This window comes from Periplaneta americana, chromosome 6 (assembly GCF_040183065.1).
Source record: "Periplaneta americana isolate PAMFEO1 chromosome 6, P.americana_PAMFEO1_priV1, whole genome shotgun sequence".
Lineage (NCBI taxonomy): Eukaryota > Metazoa > Arthropoda > Insecta > Blattodea > Blattidae > Periplaneta > Periplaneta americana.
In genome coordinates this window covers 123,012,254-123,033,761 of record NC_091122.1, presented here as the reverse complement: position 1 = coordinate 123,033,761, position 21,508 = coordinate 123,012,254, and the positions used below count along the sequence as shown (strand labels likewise).

The following is a 21,508-nucleotide window of genomic DNA, read 5'->3' as shown; positions in this document are numbered from 1 at the left end:
GCTTTCTTGTGCAATTGGTAATGTAATCTCATACGTTTTGCACTCTATGGGAGAAGCTAGGGCCTAAATAAAATTACAATGGGACGTCATTTTTCTTAGTAGATTGAGCCAGGGTCATAGACTCCTTAAAAACTGATTTTCAAAAATATTGACACTTACAGCCTTTTTTTGTCCAGTCTTCAAATATGTAAATTTTACTTGGTAATGCTAATACATTTTCCATAAATACTTTTAGGTCTGCAAAGTTTAACAGTGCAACAAATTATACCTTTATACCTTTGAAGGAAATAAACGCAAATTAAATTCATTTCGTGGGTAACTAGACTCCATTAAAAGTTAAACTAAAGAAACTGGGATGTTACACAGCAGCAGTTCTAGTGATTCAGATGAAGATGTTTAAATTAATCAAAACAGGCGTAATATTTTTCGGTCAATAACAACACATTCATATTACTATGTGAGCATAATGAAAGGTTTGAAATGAGTCTAAATTCAATGAAAGTAATGTAGGAAAGATAAAGGACAACATAGTCAAATCCGACAGGGAAAAACTGAGGGGGGGGGGGGGAACTCTGTATTGCTTTCAGCTGGATGGATACTGGGTGTCATTTCCATGCAATAGCTGACATTCAGGGAGTTTTTAAGCCTTTAGTGTGCAAATATCCTCTTCCTCCCTTTCTCTATCAAAACTGCAATCGTATTCTCATTAGTAACCTAATAATCGACTGATCACGTCACCAAACTTTAGCGTCGCCAATATAGCGAAATCTGAAGATTTCAAAATGTTTCTTGGCGATATTTACTTTTTATATTGTTAAAATCTATTTTACCGTGCATATGTATTAGGCCTATATTTTAGGATAATAATAGGGCCCACATACAACATACTCTATCCACTGATAATGTTAAATATGGTAACTTTAGCTTTGTTCCTTGACGATTTTTCGAAAACTGTCATTAGTGACACTGCGTAATGCATGATCCCATTTGTAAATTTCTTTAGCTGATTACATTGTGTAACAGAGTTTGCGGAGTGATATGTATGTAAATTGTTAATTTGTAATTTAAAATTGTGAAACAGGCATCGGGGCGCAGAAATATTACAGGAATTAAAAAAGTCTGGATCCCAAATTGTTTTAGCGCAAGCAGAGAGAAAATTCGCCTCCAACGACAGTATTATTGTCGCGATACAGGGAAGGAAAGCTACAACGGCTGCAAGGGAGAGTGCAACGCAACTGCATTAGATACAAAATCAATTACGAAATTATCATACAAAAGAAGGGGGATGTCCTGCATGCTTTCGATGAGAAAGCAGAAAGGGCAGAATAGGGTTGTACCAAGCCTCAAGAGAAGGCTGCTGAGTAATGCATGGTGTTTTCGCTTAAATTTTACAAGACAAAATTCGTCGTGTGACGTCGAGAGTTCTCAACCAACGACCAAAGGATTAAGATTTACAATCGTGACTCTCCGACAGCACAATACTAAAGACCAGGCTCAGAGTTACGTATAAGCTCGAATTTGACCCCCCAACGCTGACTGCGGTGGATAATATCGGACGACAGTTCTTCCCGGGGTTCTCCGATTTTCCATCAACATCACAATATTTTAATTACACCAAAATTCATCTCTTCAATAGCTGAGTGTTCTCAATCACCAGCTTGTAACTCAGGCGCTCCGGGTTCGAGTTCCGCTGATTGCCATATTGCATCAACGAGATATGAACGGCCGCTGCAAGTTGAGTCTGAGCGAGCTGACAATATCGCGAAAATGTCCCACATTCAGCTCGTTGTCCTTGTATTCACCTTCTTTCCTTGTATTATTCCCCTTGTTCTCCTCGTATTACTTTCTTTGTATTCCCCGTTCTCCTTGTTTTTTCGTTGTAATCCTCTAGTTCTCCTTGTATTCCTCTTATTCTACTCGTTTTCCTCCTGTTCTCCCTGTATTCCCCTTGTTCTCTTTGTGTACACCTGCCGACAGGTAAACAAACACACCCACACGTAGTTCTACGTAAAGATATGCAGAATAATAAAGCTATGCATCTTCCAACAGGTAATTGCACTCACATGAAGATATGAAGCATAATAATGCTATGCACCTTTCGACAGATGATCGCACCCACGCGTAGTTATAAGTGAAGATAATATACAGCATATGTAGTTTTTTCCTAACATTTTTGGGCGGAAGGGGGCAAGGTAACTACCGTATTTAAAAAAAATGAATGGGAAAATTAAAACGTGGGGAAAACTGGTGCCGGAAAAGTGAGTGAGAATATTCCATTCATCCCAGACAATTTTATTTTTAAGAAGTTCTGAGCATTACTGTTAAAATTACTATATTAAAGTGAGAATGATATTAACTTCCATTATGTATATTTTCAAGAATTTCATTGTACCATCCCCTTACCAATATAACAACGTAAGATCTGGTACGAGGCTTCTGAGTAGTTGTATTGGGTCATAGCTACAGAAATAATAAACGACGTTTCGGACGTATTATTTCCTTGTTTTGGAAAAAAATATCTATCCGTTGCATCCAGGCCTTTTGACATCAGATTAAAAAAATGTTATTTTTAGAATAAAAGTTCTTTTAATGAAGATAAAACCAAAGTGCATATCAAAACGTTCGATTTTTCGGCTTCTATGACATGGTGCAACGATCCAAAAATCTCGTACCATACTTAAGTCTACAAAACTAGTATATGCTACATAAAAACGAGTGGATAAACAGGATTACAAAAAATCAACTTACCGTATGGGGTGAGAGAGAGCTCTTGGGTTTCGAAGCTGCAACATAGGCTAGATACTGGATCACCTTCTTGGTGTTCTCTGTCTTTCCAGCACCGGACTCTCCTGTGCAAAGGATGGACTGATCCTCGCGATCTAAAGAGAAAAAAAAAATTGCTCGAGTTACAAATAACGCAATGAAATATTAAACTGCCTAATCACTATATGATATCATAGACTGGGCACTATGATTCGTTCTACATTCACTCTTAATTAGGATTGCCATCTTTCAAAGAATGTGAGCTGAACAATTTCCTCATCCACAATGACAGAGGGACAAATCTATTTCTGTTAATTAAAGCTACTTTATATCATCTCAGAAGTGAAAAAAGTCAACATAAAATTCAATATTTCCCATCTAAAGATGATATTAATAAAATGTCGATATTAATAACTTAAGCCCAGGGCTGGTTAAGTGCATACAATCATACTGGTGTACGACCTATTTACTAATAACATTAGTATTCGACTGTGGCTCATAGTCTTGTTACAGTAAGCATTTGAATTTCTGCCATGTTCTGTTTCACCAAGGATCCCGGAGGTAAGTCTGTGAAAACCTAAATCCACAGGAAGTATCGAGGCATTTGGCCTTTGAAATAAGTCTCCAAACTTCTACGGCTGGTTGAAATTTTCCGACTGTAGCGCTCTCCAAATTAAGAGACAGAAAAGGTAAACACAGAAACAAAAGATAGTGCGAGCATCTGGTCGAGATTTCATTGTTACGTTTTGCAGTTCTCTTTAGCGAAATTTCAGATTTAAAGAACAACTATTCTTATGCATTTCAATTAGAATTTATAGAAAAGTACAATTATTTTTCATGCTTACGAAAAATCAAATACGTTATAATACTTCTATCATCTGATATTTTCTTCTGCCCCGAACTTTTTTTTCTCTTCCTGATCAGTTTCAGCATTATTCTTTCTTCACCCACTCTTTCTAACAGAGGTTCACTTCGGGTTTACAGTATTTCAGGAACTTATTTTTTTTGTAAATTTAACGTATAGATCTCAATCTATAACGAAATTAACTGTTGCGAAACCTGTAAAACGTATGAGAAAGTGTCATCTTCGGAACATCTTGAGTTTTCGCTAAGCCATATTGAAAGTAAGACTGAAGGGAACATGTTACATTTCTGGATGAATCAATAAAGTGACATGTTTTCTATTTTCATTTTTCACATACCTTGCATTTCATCAGATCCTTGGTTATCAACGCCATTTCTTTTTAACTTCTTTCCTAGAATGTACCCATCTGATCTAACTTTTATAATCAGTTATTAATCGCTATTTTCATCTATTACTAACAGCACACTATTATTCACTGTTCAGTTAAGTACAACACACATTAGGAACTATAAATGTTCGGTACTATGAAAAATAGGGTTGGTAGTATCGTGATAAGAGTAATACTGTATCAGGATAGTTTGTTTTAAAATGTATAACAATTTTACTGAGCGAGACAAAGACCGATTTTTTGAGTCAACATATTAAGGGATTGTTTGTGGACAAGTTGCTGCACAAAACCGGTCCTTCTTTCACTCAGTAAAACTATGATAAGATCTCAAACACAGTATCACGATATTACTCTATCACGTTATTACCAACCTTTACCCTACATTTCCTATTTTATTAAAATATTTCTCATAATATGGCAAATGCCATTGTAAATTATTATTATTATTATTATTATTATTATTATTTCTGACGTAAAATACTTGGGATATAGAAATAAGCATGTACCAAAATGCAAACAATTTCTGATTACAAGAGTGCCTTAGCTTTTCCACAACTTTGGAGGTCCAGTAACCTATCTTCCTCCGGTACTTTTTATCTACAGGAACTGGCTTCACTGCACACTGGTCACCGCACAAACCACAACACTTCCGTCTCCATTCCAGACTGAACAGTAGCATAATAAAACGAAAACTAGAACCAGTCTGGTTTACACGTCGGTTTTCTTTTAATAAACTTCCCATGGCGGCCAATATGTATTTTGCCACATGGAGAGAATAAAATCTGTACATATAAATGATCTAAAAGAAAATCATTTTACTTAACATTTCTCAATAACCGCCACGAGACGCGCCAGAAACGTCGCCAGACATCTCATAACCTTGTTCGTACTTTCTTAGGCCTTAGGTTAGGACAATTTTTATGCGACTCGTAACTTTTTATCGTACACTTCTACTTTGGCGACAAACAGTCGTTCGTTGCAGAGCTTCTCGCATTGTTCTATCAGTGAACCTGTCATTAAAAATACACGGACTGCTGTAAAAAAAGTGAGAAAAGTGGAATATATATATATATATATATATATATATATATATATATATATATATATATATATATACAGAAACGTACTGCCCAAGGACTTAAGCTCATTTCTGATGTAGATATGATGTACAAAATTTTCAGATTTGTTTAAAGTTTAAAATGTGCAACTGTCTTCATAATGTAAAATACTAGCCTATACAATATTCAATAGTACTGCTGTGTAAAAATTATGTATGCAAAATTATCACCCTTATCCAGAAATTAAAAATAAATACATCCGTCGAAATACGATAATTTTATTTTCTTACTTTCCAATAGTGACACTTATAACGTGTTCGAGGGTGAAATTAATATTAGATAACATTATCACCTTAATTTCACTCACACGCTAAATAATCATCGCAGTATGAATCTCCTGTCACTTTTTTAATCCCCGGTACAAGTTTCAATACAATCATTTTTTCCAAATCATATACGAGTACATTTTGTTTTGAACGATTAACATTCGCACGATCTCGAGCATCTCGCCACGCGCCGATTGTTTATTTTCGTAGGGCCACTGCCCTTAACATAGGATTCCAAGAGTGTGTCGACTGTTACCTTCTAGTACCAAAACAGGTAAACAAATATGGCGTTTCATTGCAACACGCGATTTGGTTAATTGAAGTTTAGAGCATTTACTAACTAAAGTCGTAAGTATAATTGGTAGATTTTCGCAATCACGACAAATGCGAAATGTGTCAAAATACTGTAAAAATAAGTAAATGTATGTTTAAAAGTGTATTATTGTAGTTTTCAAATCCGTGATAAACTGCGAAATTGAGTACAAATGCGAAATGTACATGTTTCTGAGAAATAAGAGCGAAAACACATTTTATGAGACTGCCTTTTTTTTTAAATCAAATAAGGTTTTTAATCTGCAAAGGAGCTTTTAAATACAACAGTGCCTTGTCAGATCAGTAGCATAACCCTAAAAAATGTTGGCTACTAAGGCAAGAATTTAATATTTTATTCCTGCAGACTCAGTTTTATGTGGTACGATTTTCATAAGCATTTAATAACCAGTATTAGAGACAATCCAGAGGCTGACTGCCTGCACATTTTTTTTTTTAACAAAACAAATAAAATTTTCACTTTTTTCCGTGCAGTTATTCAGTCCACCTAGTCTCCTACCAATAGTGTGGATGGAGAACGATTTTTAGTAAGTTCAATTTAATTGTCACAGACACGAAAAACAGATTAAAGGAGAGTAATGTTGAACTCTGTTCTATGTTTAACTTTCAATGTGTGTCCTTAAATAAAATAGAACTAAATGTCTTGAATACTGATTAAATTTTAAATGACGTCGGCCTCTCTGTGTTAGCAAGGCCATATATTTTGGAATGTTTCTTAATTTTCACCATTTCACTGTAATTTTGTATGTTTCTTTGCTTGTTTATTTTCAAGACCTTCATCTGATAATGTAGAAAATCCACTTGTTAACACACCATAAAACTTTCCATAAAAATGATCCATCCCAAAACCCTACAAGTTGCTAAATTTTTTGTTTTAAACTGCTAAAATCTACCATATCTAGCTATAAAGCTATGAGAACTAGAAGGGATTTAATCATTAAAAAAATTAAATCAAAGTGATAGTGTAACGGGATGATAATTCTTGTAACACCGACATAGTAGTAATTTAGGCCCAAGAATATATAACAAATTTATATTTAAATATCCTAATTTTGTCAATTCTAACAGTTCTAGTATTAAATTTAAAAAGTTATGTATGGATTTTATAAATAATGAAAAATTGTAAATTTAGATTTATATATTCTTATTGTGTAGTAGACATAAGACAAATTGTATTATATATTTAATTTAAATTCAGGAATCCGCCCCTGAGCACGAGGTCTACTCTTTCAGGAGTGAGCTAAAGTTTTATCTGTTTAGGCTCTATACTATATTTTATGTTACAATTATTAGCAAAATAAATACAAATATAACTTTGTTCAAAGTAATCATAGCAAACTATACGTGGCTAGATTTTTTATTTTCGGAACGAACTGTCGCTACAAACATTACCTTAAATAATTTGTTTACCCAGTTTATCGTCCTTTCGGTAACTGTTTCAGTTTTATAAAACGAATCAACGACGATAATATAATTGAAACTCCGCTGCACTTGTTTTTTGCATACATAACCGGACTATAATGGAACTTGAAAGTTGAGGAAGTGTAGTATAATAGTAGGACGTGAAGGTGGGCAGAAATGGAAAACGAGAGAGGAGATTTCTCGTAGGCCACGCATTCATTCTCTGTGGCCATGATCTTGACTCCACTGAGTGGAGGCAAACAGCCTTGGAGTCGCTGTGATGTACCAGACCTTGGAGCTGCAAGCCACTCCTGCGAGAGCTTCAACTTACGCCCAGACACCTCTCATTGAGCTCTATGGATGCCATAGCGCCATACACGTGCCTTTGAAACATCTAAATTAGTTTAAAACGCGTCCATCTGTGTTAATCAGACCCACGTTAATTCGAAAATTAGCTTTTGTTTTGTTTTATTCAGTCTGTAGAATATTTAGTGTTGGCCACAAGTTATTTGGAAAACGTATTATATGTCTTTCACGTATTAAATTTTATGTTACCTTGTTAACAAAACAAAATTACAAACACTTCTACATATGCAGAACACATCACAAATGCTAACCACACATACTGAGGCATCAACACAGACATGGAAATTCTACACATCCAACCAAAAGGCCAGTAACTAAACACACTAGAACAATACGAAATATACAAACGCACAAAAACACATCCAAATGAAATTCTCAACACATAACTCAATTTCAGAACACACACTCTTTCACTGCACATTACACTACACAAACACACCCCCACAGGAAACAAAACAAAAGGCGCCAAGACCAGCAACAACCAATTCTGATGGTGGCCAATAGCAGGCCGAAACATGTTAAAAAGGTAACATCAAATTTAACACGTGAAAGACACATAATACGTTTTCCAAAGTGATATAGTGTTAAAAAGTTGTGTAATCAAGATGTATAATAAGTTATTTCATCATATTATACTCGTAGGCCTATACGATGTATATGTTCACAATTTGAAGACCTCCCTTCAATAAGGGTATAATATTGTACGAAATGGAAATATAAAAATTGGAAATTTATTCTTTGAAGAGGTGGAAAAATTCAAATATAAATGATACTCGGGAGGAAATTAAACAGAGAATAAATATGGGAAATGCCTGTTATTATTCGGTTGAGAAGCTTTTATTATCCAGTCTGCTCTCAAAAAAGCTGAAAGTTAGAATTTATAAAACAGTTATATTACCGGTTGTTCTTTATGATTGTGAAACTTGGACTCTCACTTTGAAAGAGGAATATAGATTAAGGGTGTTTGAGAATAAGATGCTTAGGAAAATATTTGGGGCTAAGAGGGATGAAGTTACAGGAGAATGGGGAAAGTTACACAACGCAAAACTGCACGCATTGTATTCTTCACCTGACATAATTAGGAACATTAAATCTAGACGTTTGAGATGGGCAGGGCATGTAGCACGTATAGGCGAATCCAGAAATGCATATAGTGTGTTAGTTGGGAATCCGGAGGGAAAAAGACCTTTGGGAAGGACGAGACGTTGATGGGAGGATAATATTAAAATGAATCTGAGGGAGGTGGGATATGATGATAGAGACTGGATTAATCTTGCTCAGGATAAGGACCAATGGCGAGCTTATGTGAGGGCGGCAATGAACCTCCGGGTTCCTTAAAAGCCAGGAAGTAAAGACAATATTGCCAAGGAGAAACATTATTTTAAAAGGAGTTTAAGCATGAACAGGGGAAAGGTTAGACGCCCTAAAATGGCACTCCTATCATTAATCTATCTAGATATACGTACGTAGGTCAAACATTAGAAAATCCGTCTATAAACTATTAATATTAAAATAGATATGAAACAAAACAATCTGTATTCAGTTAGTATGCCAAAATTTTGATGAAGCATCCAATTTAGAGGTGGTTTACAAAATCGACGACAGCTGAATATCCATTCATTTCTTTTTCTCACGTTCATGTGATCCTAATTTAAATAAAAAACGGGTTTTAAAAAATGAACAGTATTATTGTATTATTACTCTATGAAACTTCTTTCTGTAATCTTATCCTACTATTAAAATCGAACCCCTTAGCCATTATATTCAATAACGCACAAACGAGCTGAAAGTTCCCACTCGAACTATGTTGCAAACAAACACCAACAGTACGAATTTCTAAACTGAACTTGACTTTGAAATGCAATGCCCACACAATAACCACAAAGACTGGATGTAACAGGAGGGGGTTGACAAGCAATTAGCACCAATGGGTAATGGACTTGACCTGTCCGACGGACTGACACCCAGCAGCTGTTTCTGCCACTATACCGTTCTCAAGGACACATTCCTACAAAATTTAACATGTTTAAGTATACAAAGAAACGCACGAAGAAGAGGTAAAATTATATCACTGTACACAAAGGATGCAAAACAGTAGCTGCAAATATCTCCGAAACTTAAATGGGAAAAAATGAATGGAACTGTACACAGCATAACAGCACAGTCTAATAGATACAGTCACGCAACTCATACGTATAAAATATGCCAACATTTGACAGCTGGAGCGACAGTAGCCCTCTAGCGGCAGGCAAGTTAAAAGTGTGCACACGACATATGATAACACATCAGAAAACGGGTTTTGTGTAATTTATTTTATATTTTTATGCTATACAATAAGTGTATATGGTTCTTACTAATTCTACTTTAGAATCCTGGAAGAATTTCACACCAGTTAATCTACAAGTTTCAGAAGCTGGGAATAAACGTAATTCTTTCTGCTCCTTACAACTGAATCATGGCCCTGATCACGTATCATGGTTTGAAATAATATAATTGTTTGTACGCAGGCGGTTAATTCAATTCATTCCTAAATATATTTATAAACCATTGGAACTCTATATTTCCTGTGAGAAGAGTCAAAATTGTAGGGCATATCTCGTAGGGTACATCGCGTGGTGAACTCCTCTCCCTATTTCCTGAGAAATTAACTATTTTCCATACCGCAAATTGGGGTAAACTCGGCCGCTGAGGTAAACTAAAAAAAAGGGGGGGGTGAAGATTTAAACCTTAATTTGACAGACATTCATTTATGAAGTTCATTATTTTTAATTTTTTTATTATTATTTTGAGTCGCTAATAGTGCTGATATTATGGTTTAAATTTTTATGGAAAGTTTACCGCATTTTACATTACATTTCCAGTTTTCACACATAAGCTTAATTTTAACTTACCCTACCTATATAATACGTAATTTATATGCACTTACTGTTATTATGACGTAGGTGAGAACAAATGAATACACAACTTTGTTGAAAACATTGTAACTTCAATTCACTCAGAAAATGTAGGCCTAATTTTATTTTCAGAGCAGAAGTGGTGTAAGTCAAAAATGGATGAGGGTTAAAGTAAACATTCTGTAAAATACAGAGCAAAGTAGCAGTTAATATTGAATTTATTTAAACTATTAGTAGTCAGTGAATAGCACGAAGGATATATTAATTGCTACTTTGCGCTGTATTTTACAGAATTTTTACTTTAAACCTCATTACCTAATTTTGACTTATACCACTTCTGCTCTGAACGGCTCAAATGATCACTGGTAATGTAAAATCAACACCAATAACAGTCATGTAAATTATTACAGAAAAGATTGCTTTTTATATTAAATTTAAAAAGGCTCTTTTATTTCTTGAGAACTTAATACGTCTGCCACATGAATCTACACCAACACATCAGAAATTTATCGACACAGTCTGGATTTATTCAAGAAGTGAATATTTTGCAAAATGATTATAATACGCCATGAATTCTTGAATCCCTACTTGAATGCAATATAATATTCAACTTTTGAAAAATATAAATAAAAAAACACGAATACAAAAATTATGGAATTACTTGCATTAAAAACTGTAGAAACATTATCCAAAATCGGAATGGTTACACATTTACACATGATCTCTGCAAAACAATAATATATCGTAACAGGGATTTACTTTGTTTTTATTTAAACTCTCCTTCCTGACATACAAATAGGTAACTGATAACTAATAAATGTTTTATAGAACACAATTCGTAGGCTACCTACAGCGTGGATTATAGGTTATGACTGAGTTATGATTTTCTCTTGGTCTTTAGGGAATCTGAAGAAAGACAAATTCGGAGATTTAAACTTGTTGTTACTGCAATTTTCGTCATTGCGCACATTGCATTTATTCCGACGCATGATTAAAACATTATTATAACATCTCGCATACCTTTAAAGCACGTGCTGGCTGTATCAACCCTATGACCAGTGCCTTGCCTGCCGCTTGAGCGCTAGTGTCGTGAATGTTGGCAAAAAAAGTGTTGAAGTTGCGCGACTGTATCTATTAGACTGTGATAACAGTTCATCGGGTTTTCACACAGCAGACGCGGATTCAAATTTCAGCAAGTGCAAACCAGAATTTGTGAAGCATTAAATACGTAATCGGCGTTTTTTTACTATCTTATATATAAATAAATAAACATGTAATATAACGCTATGTGAAAAGTAGGTTCTAGGTTCAACTTTCGCACATACTGTAACATAAAACGTGTTCCTCATCGATGTGTTTCTCACCTTGTCTCAGATTCATTCAATCATAGTTTTCTGTTCACTACAAACCTAGTATTCTCCACTCTTCCCTATTTCCCTCTTCGTATCCGCATACGATACATGTATCTTAATGTTGTCTATCATCTGGTATCTTCTTATGTTCCGAACTTTTCTCACCATTCCTTCCAGTGCATTCTTCAGTAACCAGTGACCCAGCCAATTCAATTTTCTTTTCCTGATCACTTTCGGCGTTAGTCTTTCTTCGCCAAATTCTTGTAGCACAGCTTTATTTCTTATTGTCTGTCCATTTCACACGTTTCACTCTTCTCCATAGCCACATTTCAAATGCTTCTAGTAGTTCTAGTTGTTTCTCTTCACTTCGTCGTCCATGTTTCTGCCCCATAGCTTCCACACAAAGCACTTCACTAAACTCTTCCTGTCGATTTAATACAAAGTTCAACAAAGGAAGGGGTGGGGAAAAAGGGTGGGTTTATAAACTACAGAGAGGGCTGCACCATATAGGAATGGGATGAGTGTGGGGGAAAAAGGAGATAATAATAGAAGGAATGTATGGCATAATGTGGAGATGCGTTTAATTGATATCGAGAGGCAAGAGATTGAGTTCCAATGTTCGGAAAAGTCCTCACTACATTTACAATCAGATCTCATGCTCAACCGGGGGAGACGTGACTGTATAAATTCTTGTAACAAAGACAGTAGAGCAGGTTTAGCGTGGCTAAGATTGGGGGCATGGAAGGGTAATAAAATTGTCAACGAAGGAGAGCGCCGTTGTCCACTGTGCGGGGAAAAGGACTCCTGGAGACATATTTTATTGCATTATGTCGAATCGGAACATATCCGGAGAAAATATCTACCACCCTCGATGCTAAGTCAGAATAGGAGTTCGCTTGCATGTTTTGACCTCATGGGGAATAGAGAATGCGGACGAAAGATTGGATTGTTCCTCTTGAAGGCGAGACAGATTAGAACTTCAGCTGTTGAAGTTTGTGATGCGAACTGACGGAGAGATAATGGTAACTACTCAATTACACACTTTTATGCCTGTTTTAGGTTAGATATATTATATAAATTGTTTTGTTTGTTCCATTTTCATTTTAATCTGTGTATTCTTTTCGTTGGATCTAATCATAGGTGGGCGGGTGGGGAGGGGTGAAACCTACAAAGCAGACTCGTTTTACACAGCACGTACGGTCAGAAGATCCGTGCATTGGATGTAAGAGAAAATTCTGATAATATAGTACATCTGTATGTATAATATTGCTCAATAAATCCATCTATCTATAGAAAACTATTCCTTCGTTCTTTTTCCAGAGGTCCGCAGAAGATACTTCTTTCTCTATTAAAAGCTCCCTTTATCACTGTTATCCTCCTTTTGACTTCCTGGCAGCAGCTCATGTTACTGTTTATAATACATCCAAGTATTTGAAGCTGCTCACTTTTTCCACTGCCTCATTTCGAATTCGCAATTTTACCTTCCTTGTTTTTATTCCAATAACCATGGTCTTCGCCTTGTTTGCATTTATCTTCATCCCATACTGCTCACAGCTGTTATTTAGTTCCAATAGTATATCCCTTGGTATCATATACTCTTCTGCTAACAGTGTCATATCAGCAAATCTCGTTTGTCTCAGATAATGTACTTAATGTAGGAGTGAAAACGAATATTCCTAACAAATACTGGTATCCCAGTTTTAGAATCACTAATCTAAAAAAGGGTTCCTAGAAAACGAGCTCTCTCCAACTTCTATACTTCAATGATATCGAATATTGCGAGTGAAGTGCTTGGCATATTTGCCACTTGAAAACGTCGTTTTCACTCCTGCATTATGAAACGCATATATTCACCGCACAAACTTGCGAACACACACACACACACACACACACACACACACCTCCTCCGCCTCCTAACCCTACCCCTCCGCCCTTCACACACTGGGAGGTGTGACATCATTATGTAAATGAGGAACTGAAGATATATATTGCTGCCACACTACACAACTGTCCTCTCCACCAGTCAAGAGGCTTGTTCAGTATCTGTATTCTGTATCATTCACTATTCTCGGTATAAGCCGAGCCTCCTGCTTCTGGAAATTACTTTTCCGACTAATAATACAGCATATGAGGTTGTACGTATTCATTCCAACAAGTGTGCAACGCGTCGACTTTCAATATTAATACCAAAGCATTACTAAATTTGAAGATATTATTGTTGCCAATTGGGTAAGAAGTGATCGTGTTTCAATATTATTTTTCAGTATTTCTGGAGATTTGGTCTGACTATATTAACAGCAGAGATACAGTCGCGATTTATAGTTTTTACGAAACCAGATAATCGTATGTAATTTAGTTTTTTTTTTTTTAAGGCAAACGTATTTACTTGAAAACTGGATATGTGCTTCAATATATTTTTTGTACATTGGACAATTATTGTGTGCTGTTACATCAATGGGTCCCTAATTGGTTGTACGGGTGAGTCCACGCAGAGAAACCTTCGATAACTTTGTTTACGACCTTCGTTAAGAAATTTATAATCAAGAACACATTTTCGTGAACATTTGTGACAAACTTGTATTACCTTTTACAACGATTATCATTTTTTTTTCAACTGAGCTTGGAAATCTTGTTTATATAGATGATTATCGATCACTGATTTGTTTATTCCACCAATATCCAATCATGCCATTTTAAATCCATAAGCTGACAGCATACAAAAGTTACTATTGTTGTATACTTATATTACCATAAAGATATGAAGTATTTAAAAAGCGATTCGGTTATTGGAATCATATAAAAATTACCTTGCTTTATGGTTCTGTGGACACTAAACAAAATAATACAACAACAAAAGACTTCAATTTTCACGAGAATTGAAGTACAATATAAAACAAAAGGGATTGAAGTATTAAAAAAAAGTGTACAATTAGCAGTTACTGTATGTCTCATTACAGCCAGTAGGTCTCTTAACCAAAAATTTCCACGTGTGTGTGTGTGTTTTTTATGTGAGAAACAAACCGTTTATAGACTTTCCTTTTGCCAAAATCTTGTTTATGGTTTCCTTACGCACATCGACATCATCTGTTACCATTCTCAAAGTCAAAAAACGTTCAATTTCTATCCTTTCACTCACTTTTCTGATCGGTTTAGAACTAAAACTGAAAGTCCTGGTCTCAGATCATCTTGGCCTTGGGTAAATTTTTAAATTCTGGTAATTTTGAGTTCGAAAAGCATTTTTTTTCCATAATAAATCTATCCCAATTTTCCCTTAAGTGCAATTTTTATATACTTTTATAGTATGTATAAAAACAATCAGAAATACAATTCGACCTGCACACGAGTAAACCTGAGGAGCATTTATGTACGGGAGCTTAAGAGAATTGAGTATTTTTGTCGTTATCAATTTTTACCTTCTCCAAATCCTTATGAGGAACAGTTATTTCGTCACTGTTAACACCTCACCAACAGAGTGATTATGTGGAAGTTGAAAGTGTTTTATACTTAAATCAATTGCCCGATTTAATTTATTTTTGTTACATCCCTACCAATAATAACGTAATTTGATCCATTGAAGTCTCTGATCGTTTTTAAGTAAAACGTACAGAAGTCAGCTTATCGTACAACCATCGCTTCCTTTGTTCATTTTATTTTAAATTTTGTGTTAACAACAGTACGATTAATATATTTGGATAAACGTATGATTTCTATTTCCACTGTATTAAAACTTGTTAAAATGAAGTACCGTATTAAGAAGTCTTCAGTGGCGAAAGCTTTAAAATACCCGTCCCCAAAAAAGTAGAGAAAGAATTTATTATCGAAATGGAATACGAAAGAGGAAGGGAAATGATTCTCTTGTGATTGTGAATTGGCATATTGTCAAGGACGTGAAAATAAGTGTGCTTTTAGACTGAGAAGATATAGGTCTAGCTCTTACGAATTTCTATTGGCTTATGTTACATTTTTTCCCCGTCAAAGGACTATGTCCCACTTTCTGGTATCGTTTCTTTTAAGCATTTACAATGGATAGTTTATGGTTCTCATATTTTCACATGCCTTAGCAAATTTAATTAATACCATTAGCATTACTTTATGTTACGGAGGGAGAGTCAAAAGATAACCTTAATAATTGTTTTATTAACTGAATATGTATACAAATCAAGATTTCAGGTATAACTCCCTGTAAAGTTGATTTGAATAATTTCGAGGGAAAAATTGTTCCGGAGCCGGTTATATGTATAAGCCTACAAAGACTTCATCACTTTTCAACATAGTCCCTACTATGTTCAATGCAAGTGTTCCTGTTATACTACGTTGAAAAGTGATGAAGTGTTTGTAGTCTTATTGTACATATTCAATTAATACTTTTTGGCTCTCCCTCGTATTTTAATGAGGAAATAAGGATTTCAATATGAAGAGACTTGAAAAGACCTTCATCGTACAGTGGACTGATAATGGCTGAAGATTATTACATTATTTATATTACAAAAATGTATTGTATTTAGCCAGAATAAAGCAGCAACTCATGAAATACTTTGGTTAAGTAGTAATTTTTACTGTATGTGATTTATTTTGGTAGAATTGAACACTATTAAGGAGTTAGGTACAGCTTACAGCAGTAAAATTTTGGAAATATTCAACATTTTTTTCCTCCATTACTGTATCTTGTGCAATAATGAAAATTGGTATGTGTAAATCACTGTCCTTCTGCTATATGAAAAAATATTTTTACGGTTTAAAAAAATATTTACTATTTCTTTTTTTTGTTAAGATTCATTTCACTGCGCAGTGATGAAGCATTTCCTACATAACTCAAAAACTATCCAACATTCTGTGTAGAAATTTTTTGTGTGTATTTATGCATATTATATCTACAATATGATGCAAGATCACTTCTCTACCTTTGATAGATTGTTTGATAAAAAATATATTCATTTAAAAAATGGTCAAGTATCAGTACTTTCTTCTAACTCAAAATAAAAAAAAAATATTTATTAAGGAATATAGTTGAGACAGCATGATATTGTAAACATGAGTTTCAGTAATAAAATAAAAGAGAGAGAACATGAAAAAATTAACAAGTTTATGAATTACGAGGGAAGCGCTTTATCACTGCACAGTGAACTGCCTCCATTTTGAATTTGTAAAAAAGAAAAAAATATATATATTTTTTTAAATCGAAAAAATATTTTTTCATATAGCAGAAGGATAGTGTTCTACACACACCAATTTTCACTATTGTACAAGATACAGTAATGGAGGAAAAACATGTTCAATATTTTAAAAAATGTTACTGCTGTAAGCTGTACCTAACCCCTTAAGTGCATACACGTACATTTTCTGACTTCTAGTCCAAAAACGTCCGCAATATAGATGATATATACCTAGCTGCATTTGTATTTTGTGACAACACCAGTTAACATAGCGAACATTGTTTGAACAAAAACAAATGTTAAAACCCAAAGCAGGTCAATGCTGATTTTGTGTTAATAGGGTAGCTAAGAAGGCTCTTCCTCACATCAACAGTTGAAGTTAAAACTCTAAAGAAGAAAAAGTCAGTATACTTATTTATTCGCCGAACTGTGTATATTTTTAAACGGCTAAACATTAACGTTAAATCGGCTCAATGGATCCAACTGCTTCGTGCGGATACATGACGTACTTCTGGCATCGCGTCGACGCACCAATAAAAACGCCACTTATTCACCATATGGAATGACTTCTCACTCAATCTTAAATTGCTGCAGGAGGTAGTGTTTGCCAAGATTCTGTGCATATATATCTATCCGCACTACCCTCCTCCCCTCGAGCAAGGAGCTCAGGGTCAATGATTTGCCTTACACCGTAGTGTAGTTACCGCGGCATAGGAAAAGCTGGTCTGTATACAATCTGTATTGCATAGGTCAAGCCGCATGAACTTTCATTGTAGAGGGCAACTAAGTATACACCAATCAATACATCACAGAACTTCAAGCATCAATCCATTAAACGTTTCATTCATAGAGCGAGCACACAAGCAATGATTTATTAAAGCCAAACCATCTGAAGATAAATCAGGAATTCATTCGTAAATAGGTGTGTTACTCGTGTATGCAAATTTATTTACAAGCTAGATGTTCCTCTTACTTTCATGCCATAATTTTAGGTTTCGTTACTGTCGCTGTCATGATCATCAACTGCAGACAACAGTATATCTTCGTTTATCTCTTCGCCGTCGCATAATCGTTATTATACCCATTCTCACTTTCATTATTGTCATATTCATGATCTACGAGGGTGGATCGGAAAGTAAGATATAGTTTGAAGTTTTCCCTACAAACACAATTTGTTATGCATGTGCAGCTCTTGCGAGAGAAGCGTGAACTACGCAACAAAGATGGCGTGTATTTTACTGTCAACTTGTGAAGAGCAGCGAAGCGTTGTGAGATTTTTGTGGACTAAAGGACATAACCCGAGTGAAATTCACAGGGACATGTGTGGCGTATACGGAGAAGACTGCATGGACCGTAGCAACATCTCCAGATGGTGCGCATTCTTCGCAGACGGCAGTGAGAACCTTTGTGATTCGCCACGTTCCGGGTAGCCGGTAACAGCTGCAACCCAGCGAAATGTTACAGGCATTGAGGCGGCAATTTTGAAAGACCGGCGGATCCAACTGCGAACCTTATCTCAGCATTTTAACATTTCATACGGTGCGGTGTACGATATCGTGCATTACACACTGAAGTTTCGTAAGTTAGTGCCCTACCTTGTGACAGTGTTCTGGGATATGTTTTGTTGGTGGACCTTGCTAAACACGGGACCACTGCTGCAGCCTACATTCAAACGTTGATAAAGTTGCGCCGTGCTCTTCGTGACAAACGCCGTAACATTAATGCTGACGATGTCAAACTTCTTCATGAGTCATGACAATGCTTACCCCCATGCTGCGGCTTCTGTTTGTGAGAAAATCAACACATTTGGTTGTGAGGTGCTCCAGCATCCAGTCCAGACCTTGCACCGTCGGACTTTCATCCGTTTGCTCCCATGAAGAAATTCCTGGCCGGCCATCGCTTTGCGACCGATACAGAAGTGCATTCAACTGTCTGCAGATGCCTATACTCCAACCGAACAGACTTCTATGAACAGGGTATACTGAAACTGGTACCACGATGGAAGAAATGTGATGAGAAACTTGACGCCTATGTAGAAAAGTAGCTAAAAGATGTGAATTCATTGGTGTATTTTTTTATTTTTGTTTACATATTAAACGTTTTTTTTTTTAATTATTTGCGTTACTTTCCGATTCACCTTCGTATAACGAGTCTATTTCGTCTTATCACTTTCGTCACTGCTGTGCTTTTCCTGCCATCCTAATCGTTTTGGTACCTTCCGTGCTCTTTGTATAATTTTCACACTACCGTGCTTACGTCAGTTTCGTTACTGCCTTTTTTTTTGGGGGGGGGTCACTGCTATGCTTTCTCTACCATTTTCTTAATGTCGCGCTCTCACTTTCTATACCATTCTGGAGATTGCCGTGTCCTTTCAATCATTTTCATCAGTATAGTTACTTCATTTACATCTATGATTTGTCTTTTCTGTCATTTCCGTCACTTTCTTCGCTGCCGTGTTTTACGTCTACCTATCATCGTGCTTACTTTAGTCATTGTCTCGCGTTTTGTCATTTCGTCACTTGTGCTTTTCTTGTTATTATCGCTGTCACTTCCTTTGCTGTCGTGCTTTTCCTTTCGTCATTGCCGCGCGTTTTGTCATTTCGTCACTGTATTTATCATTTATCACTTTCTTTGCTGCCGTGCTTTTCCTGTCATCGTTATCTTCTTCACTGCCGCAAGTTTTCTGCATTTTGTCACCGTGGTGCCTTTCCTGTCATTGTCATTTCGCCACATGTTCTTCACCTGTTATTGTCGTCACTTCTCTTTGCTGTCGTGCTTTTCCTATCATCGTTCTTACTTTTGTCACTATCGCGCGTTTTGTCATTTCGTCATTGTGTTCTTCACCTGTCGTCACTTTCTTTGCTGCTGTCCTTTTCTTATCGTCGTTCTTACTTCGTCATTCCCGCGAGTTTTCTGTAATTTCGTCACTGTTGTGCTTTTCCTGTCATCGTCGTCACTTTCTCTGTTGCAGTGCTTTTCCTGTCATTGTCGTCACTTTCTTTGTCGTCGTGCTTTTCCTACTTTCGCCACTGCCGCGAAGTTTTCTGTAATTTTGTCACTTTCTTAGCTGGCATGATTTTCCTACTTTCGAGTTTTCTATCACTTAGTCACTGTTGTGCTGTTTCCGCCATTGTCGTCACTTTTTCTTGTTGCCTGCTTTTCCGTCTTGTCCTACTTTCGTCACTGCCTCGAATTTTCTTTCATTGTCGTCACTTTTTCTTGTTGCCTGCTTTTTCCCCTCATTATCGTTGTCACATTCTTTGTTGTCGTGCTTTTTTTACTTTCATCACTACAGCGAGTTTTCTGTCATTTCGTCACTTGTGCTTTTCCTATCATTGTCACATTTGTAGTTTGCGTGCTTTTACTTCTTTCGTTACTGCCTCGAGTTTCTCGTCATTTCATCACTGTAGTGGTTTTCCTGTCATCGTTGTCACTTTCTTTGTTGCCTATTTTCGCACTACCACGAGTTTTCTGTCAATTCGTCTCTTGTGCTTTTCCTACCATTGTTGCCATTTCCGTAATTGTGCTTTTCCTACATTCGTCTCTCCCTCGGGTTTTTGTTATTTTGTCAATGTTGTGTTTTCCCTGTCATCGTTCTTACTTTCGCCAGTGTCGTGCATTTTCTGTTATTTCAGCATTGTACCCTCTTTCCTTAACTTTGTCACAGATGAGCTTTTATTGCTACCCATCTTGTTATGATCGATGTCGTGTTTGTCAGTGATCTCTGTCATTGTCATATTTTGTCATTTTCATCACTGCAGTGATGTCATTCATATCAGTGTTGTAATCTTTCTGCAATTTTCGTCACTGCCGTGCCTTTTCTGCCAGTTTCGTTGCTTCTGTGCTTTTCTGCCTTTTTCGCCACTGTCGTGCTTTTTCTGCCATTTTCATTATTCCAAGCTATGTATTTATTCGCTTTTTTTTTAATGCTATGTATGTTTTGATTGTAGTTTATTAAATTTTTTAAATGTAGAGTATACATATTATTTTTCTGAAGTGACTTTTATATTATTTTCGCCAATGTTACGTTCTTCCTCTAATAGTCTGTTTCGTTATCGTCATGTGTGATTTTTGTCTCGTCACTCTCATTACTACCGCGCGTAGTTTTTTTCTGTGCTTTCTTTGTAATCAATATTTTCGCCACTACCGTGTTTTTCTAATCACTGTTGTCTTCTTCTGGCATTATTACCATAACCATTATAGTCCTTTTATGTAATACTTTCATTTCGTCACTTATATTTTCTCTGGCATCGTCTTTTCGCCACTGTCGCGCTCTTTGTATTATGAAAACTGTTTTCCCAACATCGTTCTTTAAGTCATCACCCTTATCACTGCCATAATCGTCAATGCACTGAACATAATGTATAATCTTCCACACGTTATATGGAAATTTAATTCGACTCTTCTCTCAAATTTTCAACTGGAAATTACACGGAAGTAAAATAAATCATCTATAAACATTTGCTATTCAAATTACTATCTTACGGCATTCCGACTGGGTTGATTTAGGACTTAAAACCTCCTCAGGAGTCAAACTGAAACAAATTACCATTAATAAATGCAGGCATCTTTTCACCCTGGAGGAACCTCCCAACACAGACTTGGAAGTCGC

General features: G+C 35.9%; 1 protein-coding gene across 6 annotated transcripts in view; it reads right to left on the bottom strand.

Moving 5' to 3' along the window:
- zip (myosin heavy chain 10) overlaps nt 1–21,508 on the bottom strand; it is a 352,102-nt gene that overhangs the window by 109,424 nt on the left and 221,170 nt on the right. For all 6 annotated transcript variants that reach the window (XR_011332669.1, XM_069828865.1, XM_069828869.1 and 3 more), the window contains exon 3: nt 2,749–2,879. Coding sequence is in view for 5 of the 6 variants with exons in the window: in XM_069828865.1 (XP_069684966.1) it covers nt 2,749–2,879 (131 nt within the window). In the remaining variant the exon portion in view is untranslated. The remainder of the gene's footprint in view (nt 1–2,748; nt 2,880–21,508) is intronic.